The following is a 13,998-nucleotide window of genomic DNA, read 5'->3' as shown; positions in this document are numbered from 1 at the left end:
GTGGAGAGTGGAAGACAGGTAGGAAGAGGGTATTAACTTTTTGGGTCACTTCAGCTTTTATGACAATAAAGGTATCTTAAAGTGCAACAAATAGATCCAAAAAACAAACAAACAAAAACAAAAAAAGAAAAAGAAAAGAAATCCCTAGAGATGATACCCCAACCAAAAAAGATGGCTGTCATTGCACTGTGTTGGCAAAATGGCCAGTAGAAAATTCAACAATTTTCCAAGTGAAAAGGCAATTCAAGTTAGGTATTTCATTTTATCATTTCTTTTCACCTTTGAAAGTGTGAGACTTCATTTTCATCTTAAGATCACCAGAGAAAGATACTCGGTTTTTGCATCTATGTTTCCTTTTTAATACATCTGCATTTTTAATGCATTTTTTTGTGTGGCAGAATTAGTAAACTAGCAGAACAATCAGGTTAGGTAAGTGTGTAGCCAGACACTCACATCTGCCTGGCAATCACCTTCCACCAGAACTGGCAAATCCCATCCAATCTGATGTGTATGCCACCCTAATATCTTATGCAAATTATTCATTATTAAACATGAAATTGGGCATATTTAGAGTGAAAGCCTTTTCATTTTGGTGGGTTTTGAGGGTGAAAGTTCGAGACGACTTTATACAGCACTCTCCACAGCCACAAAATTTTCAAATTGTTTATTATGAAAACCTCAAATATACACGAAGGTGTACCGTGAACCCCGTACGCCATCATCAAGATTCAACAGTTTTCAAGATCGTCACACATTCATTCCATCTAGAAATGTAATTGTTCTTAAGCGCGAAGATCCAGGAGTCGAACAAAAGCTCCTTCCATTATTTCGTGTCATACTGCTAGGACAGAAAAATCGAGAGGTGAGAGGAAGGAGATACCTCGGGGGCTCTGGACACGAGCTGGGTGGGTCGGCGCTCCCCGGCGCGCGCGGCCTGAGGACGCTCCTTGGCCGACTTGCCTTGTCGACACGCAGCCTCCTTGCTCAGACAGAGACTTCGGGCACCCTCTGGCCAGATGGCGTTTTCACCCCCCTACGTGGGGGGCCAGGGCTCATGGGACCTCCTTAGCTAGAGGAGCCTGTGGAGCTTGGTAGGCGACACACGCAGGCGCCTGGGAGGGTGGAGGCGAGAGACGCGAGCGGGAGCGGTGGCTGACAGAAGTGTGCGGCGCCCGCCCCGGCTGCTGAGGCCTGCACTAACCGACCGTAAACTCACCTCCTTTTGTGTCCTGTTTTCCTTTAAAGACATCTGATGCCCCCGGTGAAGAAAAGCCAGCCACCGCCCAGCTTGATGGAGAGCATGCAGCCCGGGAAGCCCACTGAGTGGGAGCTGGAGGGCAGAAAGCACGAGAGGCCCGAGAGCCTGCTGGCGCCCGCGCAGTTCTGTGCCGCCGAGCAGGACGTGAAGGCGCTGGCCGGGCCGCTGCAGGCCATCCCCGAGATGGACTTCGAGCCCTCGCCCGCCGAGCCGCTGGCCAACGTGGAGCGCTCCCTGCGCGCCCCGGCCGAGCTCCTGCCCGACGCCCGCGGCTTCGTGCCCGCGGGCTACGAGGAGTTCGAGTACGGCGGCGAGATCTTCGCGCTGCCCGCGCCCTACGACGAGGAGCCGTACCAGGCCCCGGCCCTCTTCGAGAACTGCTCGCCCGCCTCCTCCGAGTCCAGCCTGGACATCTGCTTCCTGCGGCCCGTCAGCTTCGCCATGGAGGCCGAGCGGCCCGAGCACCCGCTGCAGCCGCTGCCCAAGAGCGCCACGTCGCCGGCGGGCAGCAGCGGCGCCTACAAGCTGGAGGCGGCGGCGCAGGCGCACGGCAAGGCCAAGCCGCTGAGCCGCTCGCTCAAGGAGTTCCCGCGCGCGCCGCCCGCCGAGGGCGTGGCCCCGCGTCTCTACAGCACGCGCAGCAGCAGCGGCGGCCGCGCGCCCCTCAAGGCCGAGCGCGCCGCGCAGCCGCACGGCCCGGCCGCCGCCGCCGCTGCCGCCGCCGCCCGCGGCGCGCCCCGGACCTTCTTCCCCCAACAGAGGTCCCAAAGCGAAAAGCAGACCTATTTGGAAGTAAGGAGGGTAAAGTAAAACCAAACCCAAACCCACACCCACAGCGCCGGCAACCCCCCCCCCCGGGGTCCAGGTCACCAGGGGGCAGCCTGGGCGCCCCTAGCGTTGAGGGGAAAGCGGGCTGGCCCGAGGGGCCGCGGAGGCCGCCAGGGGAGCTGCCCCCGGAGGCGAGCGGCACGTGTGCGTCCGGTGGCGAAGAGCCAGCAGAGAACGGACTCCTAGACCTGCTTACTGTCACCAGCCTCCCCTCCCGTCCCCTCCGCAGAGAGTTAGGGCTGTTTTCTGCCTTAAGCCGCGGCACCTCACGGTTGCACCTTCAGAGCCCTGCACGCTCGTCCGAGGCCTGTTTCCTCCTCTCCTGCTGCGCGCACCTGCGTGTGCAAGTGTTCGAAATACCGAACACGGTGTGCCAGCCTGCCCCACTCCCTGACCCCGCACGAGCCTCGCCTGCAGCTGGGAAGGAGGCGGGTTGCCCCATCACGCTGTGCACGGCCTGCAAAGTCTGCGGCCAATGGGGTCCCATTGCTTCGCAGATTCCAGTGGGGACATGGACCACACGATGAGTCAAGGAGGCGTTGACTCGCAAACACCTTCTTTGGCGTCCGTGTCAATGTTTGGTATTTTGGATGTCTGAACTTCCTCTCTGCAAGCCTTGGGACGTTTAAAGAGGTGTTCAAGTACATACGCATGAAACGTCTAGTGGTTCCTGAGCAAACGGTTTCTCTGCGTGTGATCGGAACGATGCAGTTTCCGATTAAGCGGAGAGTGGCGGGATAGCTTTGACCTCTGCCACCATCCTTGCTGTCTAACTTCGTTTTAAGAGTGGTAGTTAGGCTTTGCAGGGCAGCTCTGTATTGGGACATCTTGAGAATCATATGGTCCAGGACTAACTTTACCTGCACCAAGTATCACTTGTATCAAGCCTAGGCTAGAGGAGATTTTTCCAGGAATGAGGGGCTCTATATTCCACGTGTTCTTGTTTCCAAGTGAGCGAGGATAGATTGAGGATCACTGACTCCATTCATTCATTTTTCAGCAGACACTGAGAACCTGCCTCCCAATGGGCTCTTTGCCAAGGGCTGAGGGTTCCGACATGAATAGCGCCTAAATCTGCCCTCTAGCACCTCTGGCATATGGCAGGAAGGAAACCCAGAAACCCAGAATGATAATAAACTGTGGGAACACGTGGAGGGGTATTTAAACCCTCCTGGAGTGATAGTCAGAGAGGGCCTCCTGGATAAATTGAATGTCTTAATTCAACTTTAAAAGCTGCCTAGGTGAAGAGTGAGGTAGAGAAATATGAAGAAGGCTCATGAGTCTTTTTTAAAAACAGCAAGGTGATGCTTTTCCTCTTGGATACTCTACCAAGTGGGAGTGATGGATGTCAGGCCAGAGGAACAGGAAGGGGCTGGGTTGTGAAGAGTCCTGGAGCTTGTAGCCCATCTAGACTCCAGCATCAAAGTCTGACTGGTAAAAAAGAAAAACAAAAACAAAAACAAAGTCAGACTGGTTCCTGCAGAGGGACCTTAGTATGCTCAGCTGAAGTTGCTGAGATTCCCCAGGGTTCTGAGATATTTTTTCTGACTTTGATCTTCAACTCTGAACTTTACAAAATTCTATTAGGCAAAATTTCTGAGACAAATCAACCTTAGGCGTGTGTCAGAGTTTAGAAGTTCATTAACAAGGGGAAATAGGTAGGAAATAATGATGCCAATTCAAATTGACTTGAGATGAGCAGAGATTTACATCTAAAACCTTCTAACTAGTATAGTCTAAGCTGCAAAGAATGCTTTTATTTCACATGTTCATAAAAGTGTCTTCCCTCCCCGCTAGTTAATATGTGAAAAAATGGGAGTTCAGCAGTTGACAGGGAGAAAAAAACATTAATCAGAAATAAACAAGTAATATATCTGAGAAGCAAACAATGAGTAAAATATTTGTGGCTGTTTATCAGACATACCAGATAACAATAAACACTATGTTACGGATTGTTACTCAGACATCCTGGGCAGCAAGTTTCATCCCATAACAGTGTCAGACATGAATCAGCTCAGTTCAGAAAGTGACACTAAGGAGATGTCAAATAGAGGTCAGTTAAAAGGCCTTTTCTCTTTCAGTTGTCAGTAAATTTTTCAAGCATGTGAATTTTTCACACGAGGTTCACCTTGCTTATTATTTCTGTTCTTGGACAAAGGTTTTTCTTTCTAAAAATTCAGAAGGTGTGGACTGTTGGGAATCCTAGAGAGAGATGGAATGCAAAGTCTAGGAGGGCAGAGGCTCTGTGTGGTTATGTGTGTGTGCATGTATGTATGTATGTGCATGTACATTCATGTGTGTATGTGGGCATGCATCTGTGTGTGTATATATATGTATGTATATATGTATATATGTATATGTGTGCTTGTATGTGAGTGTGGGTGGTTGAGGTGTGAGATGAGGTTTTAGTTGCAAGAGATGAACCCTTCAAAAGCCCTATCTTTAAAGGTGTCAGCTCTTTCCTACTGAGATGTGCAAAGCTCCTACTATTCCATCTCCTTAAATATACTCTGTATATCTTCCACACCTGCCCCGCAGAGCCAGCCAAGCCCTGTTTCTAAGAGTCAGGAAAGAAGGGAACATGCTTTAGTGCAAAGAGCACCTACCTGGGTGTCAGGAGATCTGGGTTCTAGTATTGGTTCTGGTGCCAAATAGCTGTGTGCTTTTGGTCAATTCACTTGGCATCTCTGTGTTTCCAGTTTTCTCCTCTATAAAAATAAGACAGTATATACCTTACCTAATTCACAGCATTGTTGTGAGGATCAGGCCAAATAAGATAAAGTATGTGAATATGCTTTGTAAAGTATGGAATGCTATACAAATGGAAGATATTATCAAGATCATGATTGCATAGAAAGACGCAATCCTAAACAGTCCCTAAAAGCCCAGTTTTCAAAATATGTTCCTTGGGCTAGTAGTAAATGCATTCATTACCTGGGAGCTTTTGTAATTGCAGAATTGGGGCCCCACCCCAAATGGGTGACTCATATAAACATTAAGTGCAGGTGGGCAGGAACATACATACCTTAAGCTACTGGTTTTTAAGATCTAAGTGTGTATCAGGATTACCTAGACCTAACTCCAGAGTTTCTGATTCAGAAAGTCTGGGTTGGGGCTCGGGGAATCTACATTTTAAATAGAAGCTCCAGTTGATCCTGTTGCCCCAGGACCACACTTTGAGAAATGCCCCACTAAGCTATCAAGATGTTGCTCTTCATAGTCTAGTTATGAATCTTAGTAGAGTCTCAGAGAATCTCTAAATCTGTTACTATAACCCCAAGTTAAATTCTCAAAGCCAAACCCATATGTCCTGAAAAAAGTCATCTCCATGCCTCACTTCACTGTCAGCAAGCAGGCACCCATCCAATTCATGAAAGTTTTGGGGTGGTTTTTGCTTTGATCTCTTGGGTTCTTTTCTAAGGTTCAAAATTAAGCAGCTATTTTAGGTCCCTTCTAAGTTCTCAGTCACTTCATGAATGAAATGAAATATTTCATTCATATGGAACATAAACTTAAGTACATATCTATTTTATTTAGCACATCTCACACTTAAAAAGAAACTAGAAAGTTCACAGAAGATAGGGCCTTGTTTTATTTATTTTTACTTTACACTGCAAATACCACGAATTAAGAATTATAAAAACTATATTAAAGGCGTATTTGCAGGGTGGAAATAATGTGGCAGGCACACATACACACATGCATGTACATGTGCCTGTATACATAGTTGACATTTACTTCTAAACAGATGTGAAAAAAAAAAACAAAACAGACCTGACCTCTCAAAACCTCCTTCCCCATTTATGTCTAAAATGGAGAGTTAGGAATATGAGTTTAAAACTAACATTACAAAGAAGGAATTGCCTTATTTTGTAGAAAGAGAAACACTTCCAGAGATGTGAGGGGACCACTACTTGTTTTTCAGCAAGACAGTATTGGTACCAGAATAAGAAGCTGTTCTCCGTAGTCTTAAGATACTTGCTAACTTCCCTTATGTCCTTATCTTTAATTATTTTTATACCATAATCCTACTCTAAGACTGTTTGCCTTGGTTCGTACAAAATCCTTCTGAACTCAGTAGAAAATTATCCTCTTGCCGACTTCTGATTTCTTTGTTAGCCTAGGTTTTTTAGTTGGAATAGGGTGCTCACTGTTAGTCTTTTGGGGTAGGAGAGGAAAGTGACAGAGTTAAAAGAATCGTCCCAATCAGAGGGTAATATTAACTTTGGAAATAGTAAATAAACACCCCTCTTTTATTTTATTTTCAGGAGATGCATTTAGAAGACACCACCAGATTCTGTCCAAAGGAAGAAAGAGAAAGTGAGCAAACATCTTTCAGCGATCAAAACCCCAGGCAAGACCAGAAAGGGGGCTTTCGCAGCTCCTTCCGCAAGCTCTTTAAAAAGAAGTGAGTAGCCCTTAGACAAGACAGCATTGTAACTCATTTCCCTTTGGGCTAAGTCTTGAGGTTTTAACAGTAATAAGTTTTGAGTAGCCGGGTTTCACACAACAGCTTCACGCTCAGTGCCTGCAGCCAGTAGCCACGATTCCTGCCAGGTGAAGATGTTTTCTTGTTGTAATCTCCTAGGGTAAAAGCAAACTCAGCCATGTCCTCTGCCTCTTTTAGCTCTTCCTTGTTCCCAAAGTTGTGTGTCTGAGAAGAGTAAGCAGAGGAGGTCCTCAGGGTAATGAGCTGATGACAATCAAATCCCTTTGAGACTGGGAGGCATGGGATCCACTGTTGGAGTTGGGTATAATGGGTGCTCCATCCAAATCTCCCCAGCTGTGGAAAGTTTTCCAGGGCATCCCAGCACTTCTGCTTATAGGAGTCTATAGTTATCCTGGATGCTAGTACTTGGTTTACTAGTGTTTTCCCTATCAGAAATGATGGAATGGATTTGCCTTGGGCCCTAGTTAAAGAAAAAATTGCTTTAATGGAGTTTCCATACTCCAGAGGAGGCAAAAACAAGACATTTCCCTCCTGTGGTCCTTCTAAGATTCTAAGTCCTTGTTGCAGGGAATCACCCATCAGGCATTTGGGCCAGCATTTATGAGCACTGTCTTACAGACTGGGAGATGATGGCCAAACCCCAGCATGAAATGTAAGGAAGGGAGATTGGAGCATTTAGCATTTGACCTGAGAGGGATTCTCCAGTCCAATCACTGCCTGCCTGAGAGACTATTGTCTCTCATCTCCACTGGTCCTCAGGCCACCTCCCCCTCCCTTAGAGAGAGTTTCCCTGCTACTTAGTTTCTCTTGGGAGAGGAGGTTCTTGTAGTCAGTTTTCAACATTTAGTGGATGGAAAAGTTAAAGACACTGTAGCTGCCTTTGTGGAATTGCTTATAAGTGAGAAAGTAGAGGGAAATCACTTTCTCCCTTGAGGGTAGAAGTTACTGGCTGATGTAGATAATGGTCTTGATGGAAGAGTTGAGGGCAGGCCTGGAGTGAGGACTTTTTTTGATGGTTTGTCCAATTTTTCTCCCATGGGGAGGATGATACTGAGATTAGTAGATCTCTAATTGTGGGTCCCTGCCTGTTACTGGAAGAATGAGGAAGAGAAAGAGAGCAACATTATTACAGTTAGATACAGTACTACTCCACCATGTCCTCTTTCACTGTGACTAAGGTAGCCCTGTGCATGCATGCATGACTATTGCTAGATCCCTTTATGCAGAGGGCGAGGAGTTAAGACTTGTATTACTCTCTTTACCTTCATAGATTAGATTTTCTTGGCCTACTGCCTGCCTCTGTCATGTTTGGCTGGGATGGAGAGACATGGAAGCAGACAACCCTCCCAACCTAACCTTAGAATTTAGGCTCCTAAATCCTTCTAAGGACTAAGATAGGCACTGCTTAAGCCTATCTTTTTGTTAAACCACAATATTGCCAAAACAAATAGCCACTTTTTACCCACTGCCATTTATAGTGAGTGGGTACTGTCTGTTGGAAGACAGTGAGCCGTGGATTCACCACGGGTTCCCATTTTTTGGAGCAATGTAAGAGAATGCTCTGTCCATTACTTGAGGCAGAGGGAGTAGACTTGTCCTCTCTGTGTCTAAGGGGCAGAACTAGGAGCAGTGGGTAAGAAGAAGAACTATCTAAAGATGCAGGTACTGGGAACTGGCTGCCTCTTGAGGGAATGGGTTCCCCTGAGTCGAAGCTAGATGACTTGGGTCAGGGATGCTAATGGAAGGGATTCCTGCACCAAGTGGGAAATTGCCCAAGATAAGCACCTGAGATTTGCTTTATCTGTACTTTGGCTTTGTTTTAGATCAATCTGAGTAATCACATCTTTTTAACACCTGGAACAAGAAATTAATATGGCGTTGGGACCTATAATTTTAAAGACTCACCATGTGGAAGACCTGATTTTACCTTTCTGTAGCCCTCCCACCACCCCCCCGCCCCCCAGCCCTCGGCACAGTGCTGAGGACTAGCTGTGGACTCTCCAAATTCATGTTGGTTAATTGCTTGCAGTCTTCTTGCACCTTTTGGGGATCCTTCTTAGAGAGTTAAGTGGATCTCCTTCGACCTCTTATCTTTTCTCATAGATCAGTCTCTTCTGCACCAATCACAGTGCTGCCACCAATTCCGCTGCTGCCTTTGTATTTAAAATCTGAAGTGGTTTATGAATGGAAGTGAAGGGGGTGCCACACAGATGGCTGCTCCCTCTGGCAGACTTTCCTAGCTTTGAACATCTAGGGTAGGATTGTGAGCACCACCAGGTGATATTTGCTTACTGCCTTCTGTCAGGGTACCATAATAGGTGCTTTGGGACTCTGCACAGGATAAAGAAGCAGCTTGAGTAGTTCTCCTGAGTGTTCTCATGTAAAAGCCATGGGAAGTTTGCTCTACTATGCTAAGATAGAGAGGAAGGGTAAGAAAGTCCCAGAGTAGCATAGAAAGGTCAGTGGCTCTTAACTCAGATGAGAACACACCATTCTTCTCGGTAGTTAAACATTCTTTCTTATATGCATGTACTGTATGAGATACTTGTGTAGGAATCATGAATGACATAGTCCCAGCTGTTGTATAGAAACTTGTACTCTGAAGTCAGGCATGTGGACAGGTACAGGGAGGAACCAGAAAGAGACATTTAGCTCATTCTCCTCCCATGTGTGGAGAGGTCAGGCTGGCAGCAAGCCGTGTGACTTTAAGAAGTGGTTAATCCTGGGTCTTGGAGCCATGCCACAACCTGGCCTCCGAGGTCCAAAATGGACTAGTGCCAGAAAAGCCACCTGTGTCAAGTTTGGGGTTCGCTGCCTGCCTCCCCCACAGCCCTCTGGAGGCTCATTCCTGTCTACACTGACACACTTTTTGTATCCATAGGGGCTTGTTTGGCTGGTGGCCCCACACACCCAGAGTGCTGCTTCGGGATGAAGCTAGGCATGGAGCCAGATGCAGCAGAAAACCTGAGAAAGGGTTCTCTTCCCTCTGAGGCTGGGAGGGCCGAATGCTCAGACCCACAAGGATTCAAAGGGGAGAGTCAAGTTGACATCATAAAAAAAAAAAAAAAGTCCTGAAAAATGCCCAAGATATTTGGGAAAAGGATGATGCTCTGATTATTTCTATCTCAGGCACATTTGTCCTGGGTAGATACCAGGCCACATGTCCCTGAAAGCTGCCCACAATTGATCAGAATAAAGACTACATATCTGAAGCTTGAAAATGTTAAGCAACTTTAAAAAATTTTAAATGAAGATCCTTAGAAGCCAGGAGCAGACCTAATATGATAGGCTGACGCTGGACTGAACCCTTATCTCTGCCTTTGAGCAGGGAGTAAGACAAACCGTCCCATTCTAGAAGGCTGGATATGGAGGCTGTTTAAGACTTATATCTAGACTACTCTGAAGTGTGAAGCAAATGCTACTTTATCTCTCTCTATATATAAATCTTGCACTTAGTTTAATAAGTATGCTTGGTTAGGGGTATGGCATGAAGGAAGAGGATTATGTAAGACAGTTTAGAGGTAGAGAGTATAGGTGTTCTTTTATTCCCAAATTTGGGGAAGTGGAAGAAAAAGAATATGGCTTCCAAATGATTAGTTCTGTTTCCTCACCCATTCTCATTCCCTTTAACGCTTTATACTTATATATCTCAGAGTGTCTCCTTCCTCCTCATCACCCTCCCTGTACCAGTCACATCAAAATCTCTCTCTTTTCTTAAAGACACACACATACAGAATACTTCTACAGGGCCCCATGTAACTGAACATCAGTGAATCCTCCTCTTTTGGTGTCTTACTAGCTGTTTTTGTGTATGCACAGCTTGGCTGTGGAACCATGTAATAGAAAGCAGGACTACCAAAGAATTTTTTTTTCATATTTCATTTTTTTTTTACTACCAAAGAATTAATTGATAATTTATCCCACCTTCTTCTTTACTTCCTCAAAGCCTATTTCAAGTCCTCTCATTTCTTATCTACTGGGGATTCCTCTCTGATTTCCCTACATAACTTCAAAATCAAAGGAGATGATTGAAAGCATAACATTTTAGATGACTTAAACCTCATTACAAATGTTTCTTAATAGATCATTTGAAACCTATCACTAAGTTAAGGAAGGGTCTTTAGTGTACTAAGTTCTGTCTAGCACAAAAGAAGTAAAAGAAATAGTTGTAATCCATTAGAAGCTTATAGTTCAGATGTAAGGGTAACCGAGCTGAAGGTTTAGTACCTAGAGCATAGTAAGCACTCAACAAACATATAGTAAAATGATGCTAATTTGTCACCTTGTTGATTACTAGGGCTGACTGGTTTGGGGGACAGGATGGGTGTTGCCCTGCTCCCTTGCCTTTCCATGTGCAGGTTTGCTAAAGCTTTCACAGCAGACAGTCTTTCCAATCAGAAAACCAGCCCTTCTTAGGTCAGAGGATTCCAGGGAACTGGATTCTACCCCTGCTCCTTTCCCAGCTCTAAATAAACTTACAAGGCTTATTTGTAGCAAATCTACACTTGTATGATCTACCCAGCTTGTTATTTTCTTTGTCTCTGTGGACTGAGAGGAAGGATGAAGGGATGAAGAGAATAAAAGCAAATACGGTAGCCCCTTCTCCTAGATTCTGCAAATTATTTCCCAGTAATTTAGGTGTACATTACTTCAAAGCCTAATAGCCACACATTTGGAAGAGTCCAAGTGGCCACATACTATGTAAGCAAGTTAAAATTATCTTTAAAAGTATAAAAACAAGCTTATAGTCATGGCTACAGTAGAATGCTGGATTTTGAAAAGGATTAGCAAGTTAGCCATTAGTTAATTAATAGTTAATATCAGGAAATATAGAGAAATTCACATACTTGGAGACACAGAGAAAGTGATTTGTGAGAAGAGCGGTTAAAAAAAGAAAATACTAAGCTGAGTTTGTGGACTTTGAAAACTAGACAGGGCGATTTTGGCATTTGTTTCAGAAATGGGAACGCAACTGGTGAAGATTTCTGTGGTCCTTGGGGCTGGTGGTGACATCAAAGCTTTCCCATTTCCAGGTAAACACTAAACAGTTGCATGTTGGAACCATCAAAGTATAACATACTGGGTTTTGGAGAGATCAGATGTAGCTAAGAGGGGAAATGTGAGGTAAAGATTTTAAGTTTTGGCTAATGATTTTCTGATGAGAAACTGCCATAAGGGGGAACCATTCAGAAGAAACACCACCAGATTAAAATCTTGCTTCCTATTTCCCACCCCAAAATATAGGCATTCCTAGCTTTCTGAATAGCAGAAGATATGGAGAAAGAATGAAATTGTCAAAAATATATCTTCCTAACATTTTGGGCACAACTGTACTACTCAGGGATGATTTGAACTGTAGGTAGGTGGGAATTCTGAGTTGAGAGGAGGTGTGGAGTCAGGGTGGGGCAGGTGGAGGCTCTTTCAAGGCAGAGTTGGGGGGGGGGGGCTTCTGAAAGGGAAAAGGACTTTCACCTCACCAGATAAGATAGAATCTTATCTCATGAGTACCCAGATGGACTGGTGTTGAGAGAAAGAATAGTTTTTCCTCTATGCACTGTGATGTAGTGGAAAAGTGCTTCTTCCTGAATGAAAGTAGAAAACATGGTGGGCAGCTCTGGCTTCATCTGTGACACCAAGCATCAGGATGAATAGTATTAAAAAAAAAAATCCAGTCAGTCATCAGGTTTCCAGACATCAGGATTTTAGTCTTTGTGTGGATCCAACTTCTTTCCTTGAATAATATAAAGGGATGTTTGAATTCTGCCCAATTAATTCAGTAAGTGATAGAGTGACAATTAACTTATCTAACAACAACAATGAGGACTTGTAGCATACCAAAGATAGTGAAAGAATTTATCCTTCTTTTGTGGATAGTGGAAGCATGCCTGATTCTCCCTCAGCATATGGAGAACCTGTTCAGTTGTATAGGAGCTTTGGACAAAGAACTTCATGTCTAATGTCACTTCCATATATCCTGCATGAGGTCTTTTGATATTGGTCTTAGTCACTGGGCTAGTTTTACTCATTCTAGCTCAGAGTTTAAGTTAGCCAAAGGGCCCCAGCCTAGCTTATCAGAGGTTATTTCCAGAAAGCCTCCTCCCTCCAGGGACTTCTGACATGAACAAACTGGAGAAGGTGCAGAGCTGGAATGGATTACCCAACTGGCTTAACCAAGATAAAGGAAGAATGCACCCTCGACTGGGGACTCAATTGGACTGATTTGAGTTGTTGACTATTGATTGATTGGGCTTGGTCTCCTTCGTGGTGGTTGAGATTATAGAATCTCCTCAATCTGACTACTGTACTAATTTCTGCATTCTACCAAATGTAGCATATATGTGTGGTTGGCTTCAATAAACCTTTCATTTAAAAATGAAAACAAGCAAAAGCAAGAGTTTGTAATGTAATGCCCAAATTCAGTAATGGCCCTTGATAGATAACCTTGATTGAGAACAATGAATTCCATCCATTTTAATTTAAGGGCCTTGGTAATTTGTGGAATAGTTGCTGGGTTGAATCAAAATAGGATTTCCTAAATTTTCTGAGCTTTTGTTTCCCCTTTACAATGTTATACACAATATCTTACACTAACATACACAGTTGTCACAATTGTCTCCATAAAGCATGAGAAAGATATTATCTTTATATTCGTTGCAAATTTTAGTTACACATGTGCTGAGTCATGAAATTGAAGGAAAGTAAAAATTATTCCAGATCTAAAAGGCAATTGTTTTACAAATGCAAAACAATTTGGATAGATAAAATATCTGAAAACAAAACCAAATCAACCTGTACTTTATCTGTGTGCTGAGATTTTAGGTCCAGTGGATCAGAATACAGGGAAAAAACTAATGAGAATCCCTCAATGGATCCTTCACCCACCAAACAAGATTTCTTCAGAAACCGACTTGCTCTTGCAAATGACCTTGACCAAGGAACAGCTGTGTAAAACATATTTAAAGTTGTATTGTCAAGTGGTAAGATGAGGATAAAAAGCTTGTATATATCTGTGTAGGAATATATATATATATACATATATATATTGATGTATAAATCCCTGAAGAAAACTAATATAAATACTTACATATGAAACTAAATCAACATACAAGACATTGAAGAGATGAAGATTAGTCTATGGTTGAGAGCTGGCTTTTTGAACCTCAACACTTGGGAAAAGGGAAATGAAGACTTTTCACAGCATTACAGACACAATAAATTTGGAGGAAAATAAATATTTGTAAGAACAAAAACTTCCAACTTGAAGTCATTCCCCCAGTATAATATTGAGCATGTAACATGGATGTGAATTTTATGCTTCCTAGGCATTTACCTTATGAATTCATTCCAGTGCTCTTAGGCTAATACACATGGTGTTAGGGGCCAGGTCTGTCTTACCATATATCTTCCAAAAACTCCAAGGCACACCTAAAGGCAAAGGATCAATTAACAGGGTTATATTTTA

The 13,998-nt window shown here is 44.2% G+C and overlaps 1 protein-coding gene and 1 long non-coding RNA gene across 2 annotated transcripts in view; one reads left to right on the top strand and one right to left on the bottom strand.

Annotated features, from left to right (window-relative positions):
- ARHGEF33 (Rho guanine nucleotide exchange factor 33) overlaps positions 1–13,607 on the top strand; it is a 74,745-nt gene extending 61,138 nt beyond the window's left edge. Inside the window, exons 16-18 of the mRNA XM_026018953.2 lie at positions 1,246–2,059; positions 6,355–6,494; positions 13,356–13,607. Of these exons, the coding sequence (XP_025874738.2) occupies positions 1,246–2,059; positions 6,355–6,494; positions 13,356–13,485 (1,084 nt within the window). The 3' untranslated portion in view covers positions 13,486–13,607. The remainder of the gene's footprint in view (positions 1–1,245; positions 2,060–6,354; positions 6,495–13,355) is intronic.
- Positions 650–1,152, bottom strand: LOC140600005 (uncharacterized). The gene is made up of 2 exons (XR_012003162.1): positions 961–1,152; positions 650–838 (listed from the first exon to the last, which is right to left on the bottom strand). It is a non-coding gene; the product is annotated as an uncharacterized lncRNA (long non-coding RNA).
- Positions 13,608–13,998: the final 391 nt, after the last annotated feature.

Source organism: Vulpes vulpes, chromosome 8, assembly GCF_048418805.1.
Source record: "Vulpes vulpes isolate BD-2025 chromosome 8, VulVul3, whole genome shotgun sequence".
Lineage (NCBI taxonomy): Eukaryota > Metazoa > Chordata > Mammalia > Carnivora > Canidae > Vulpes > Vulpes vulpes.
Note: the sequence above shows the minus strand (reverse complement) of the source record. Positions and strands in the feature narration are given on the sequence as shown.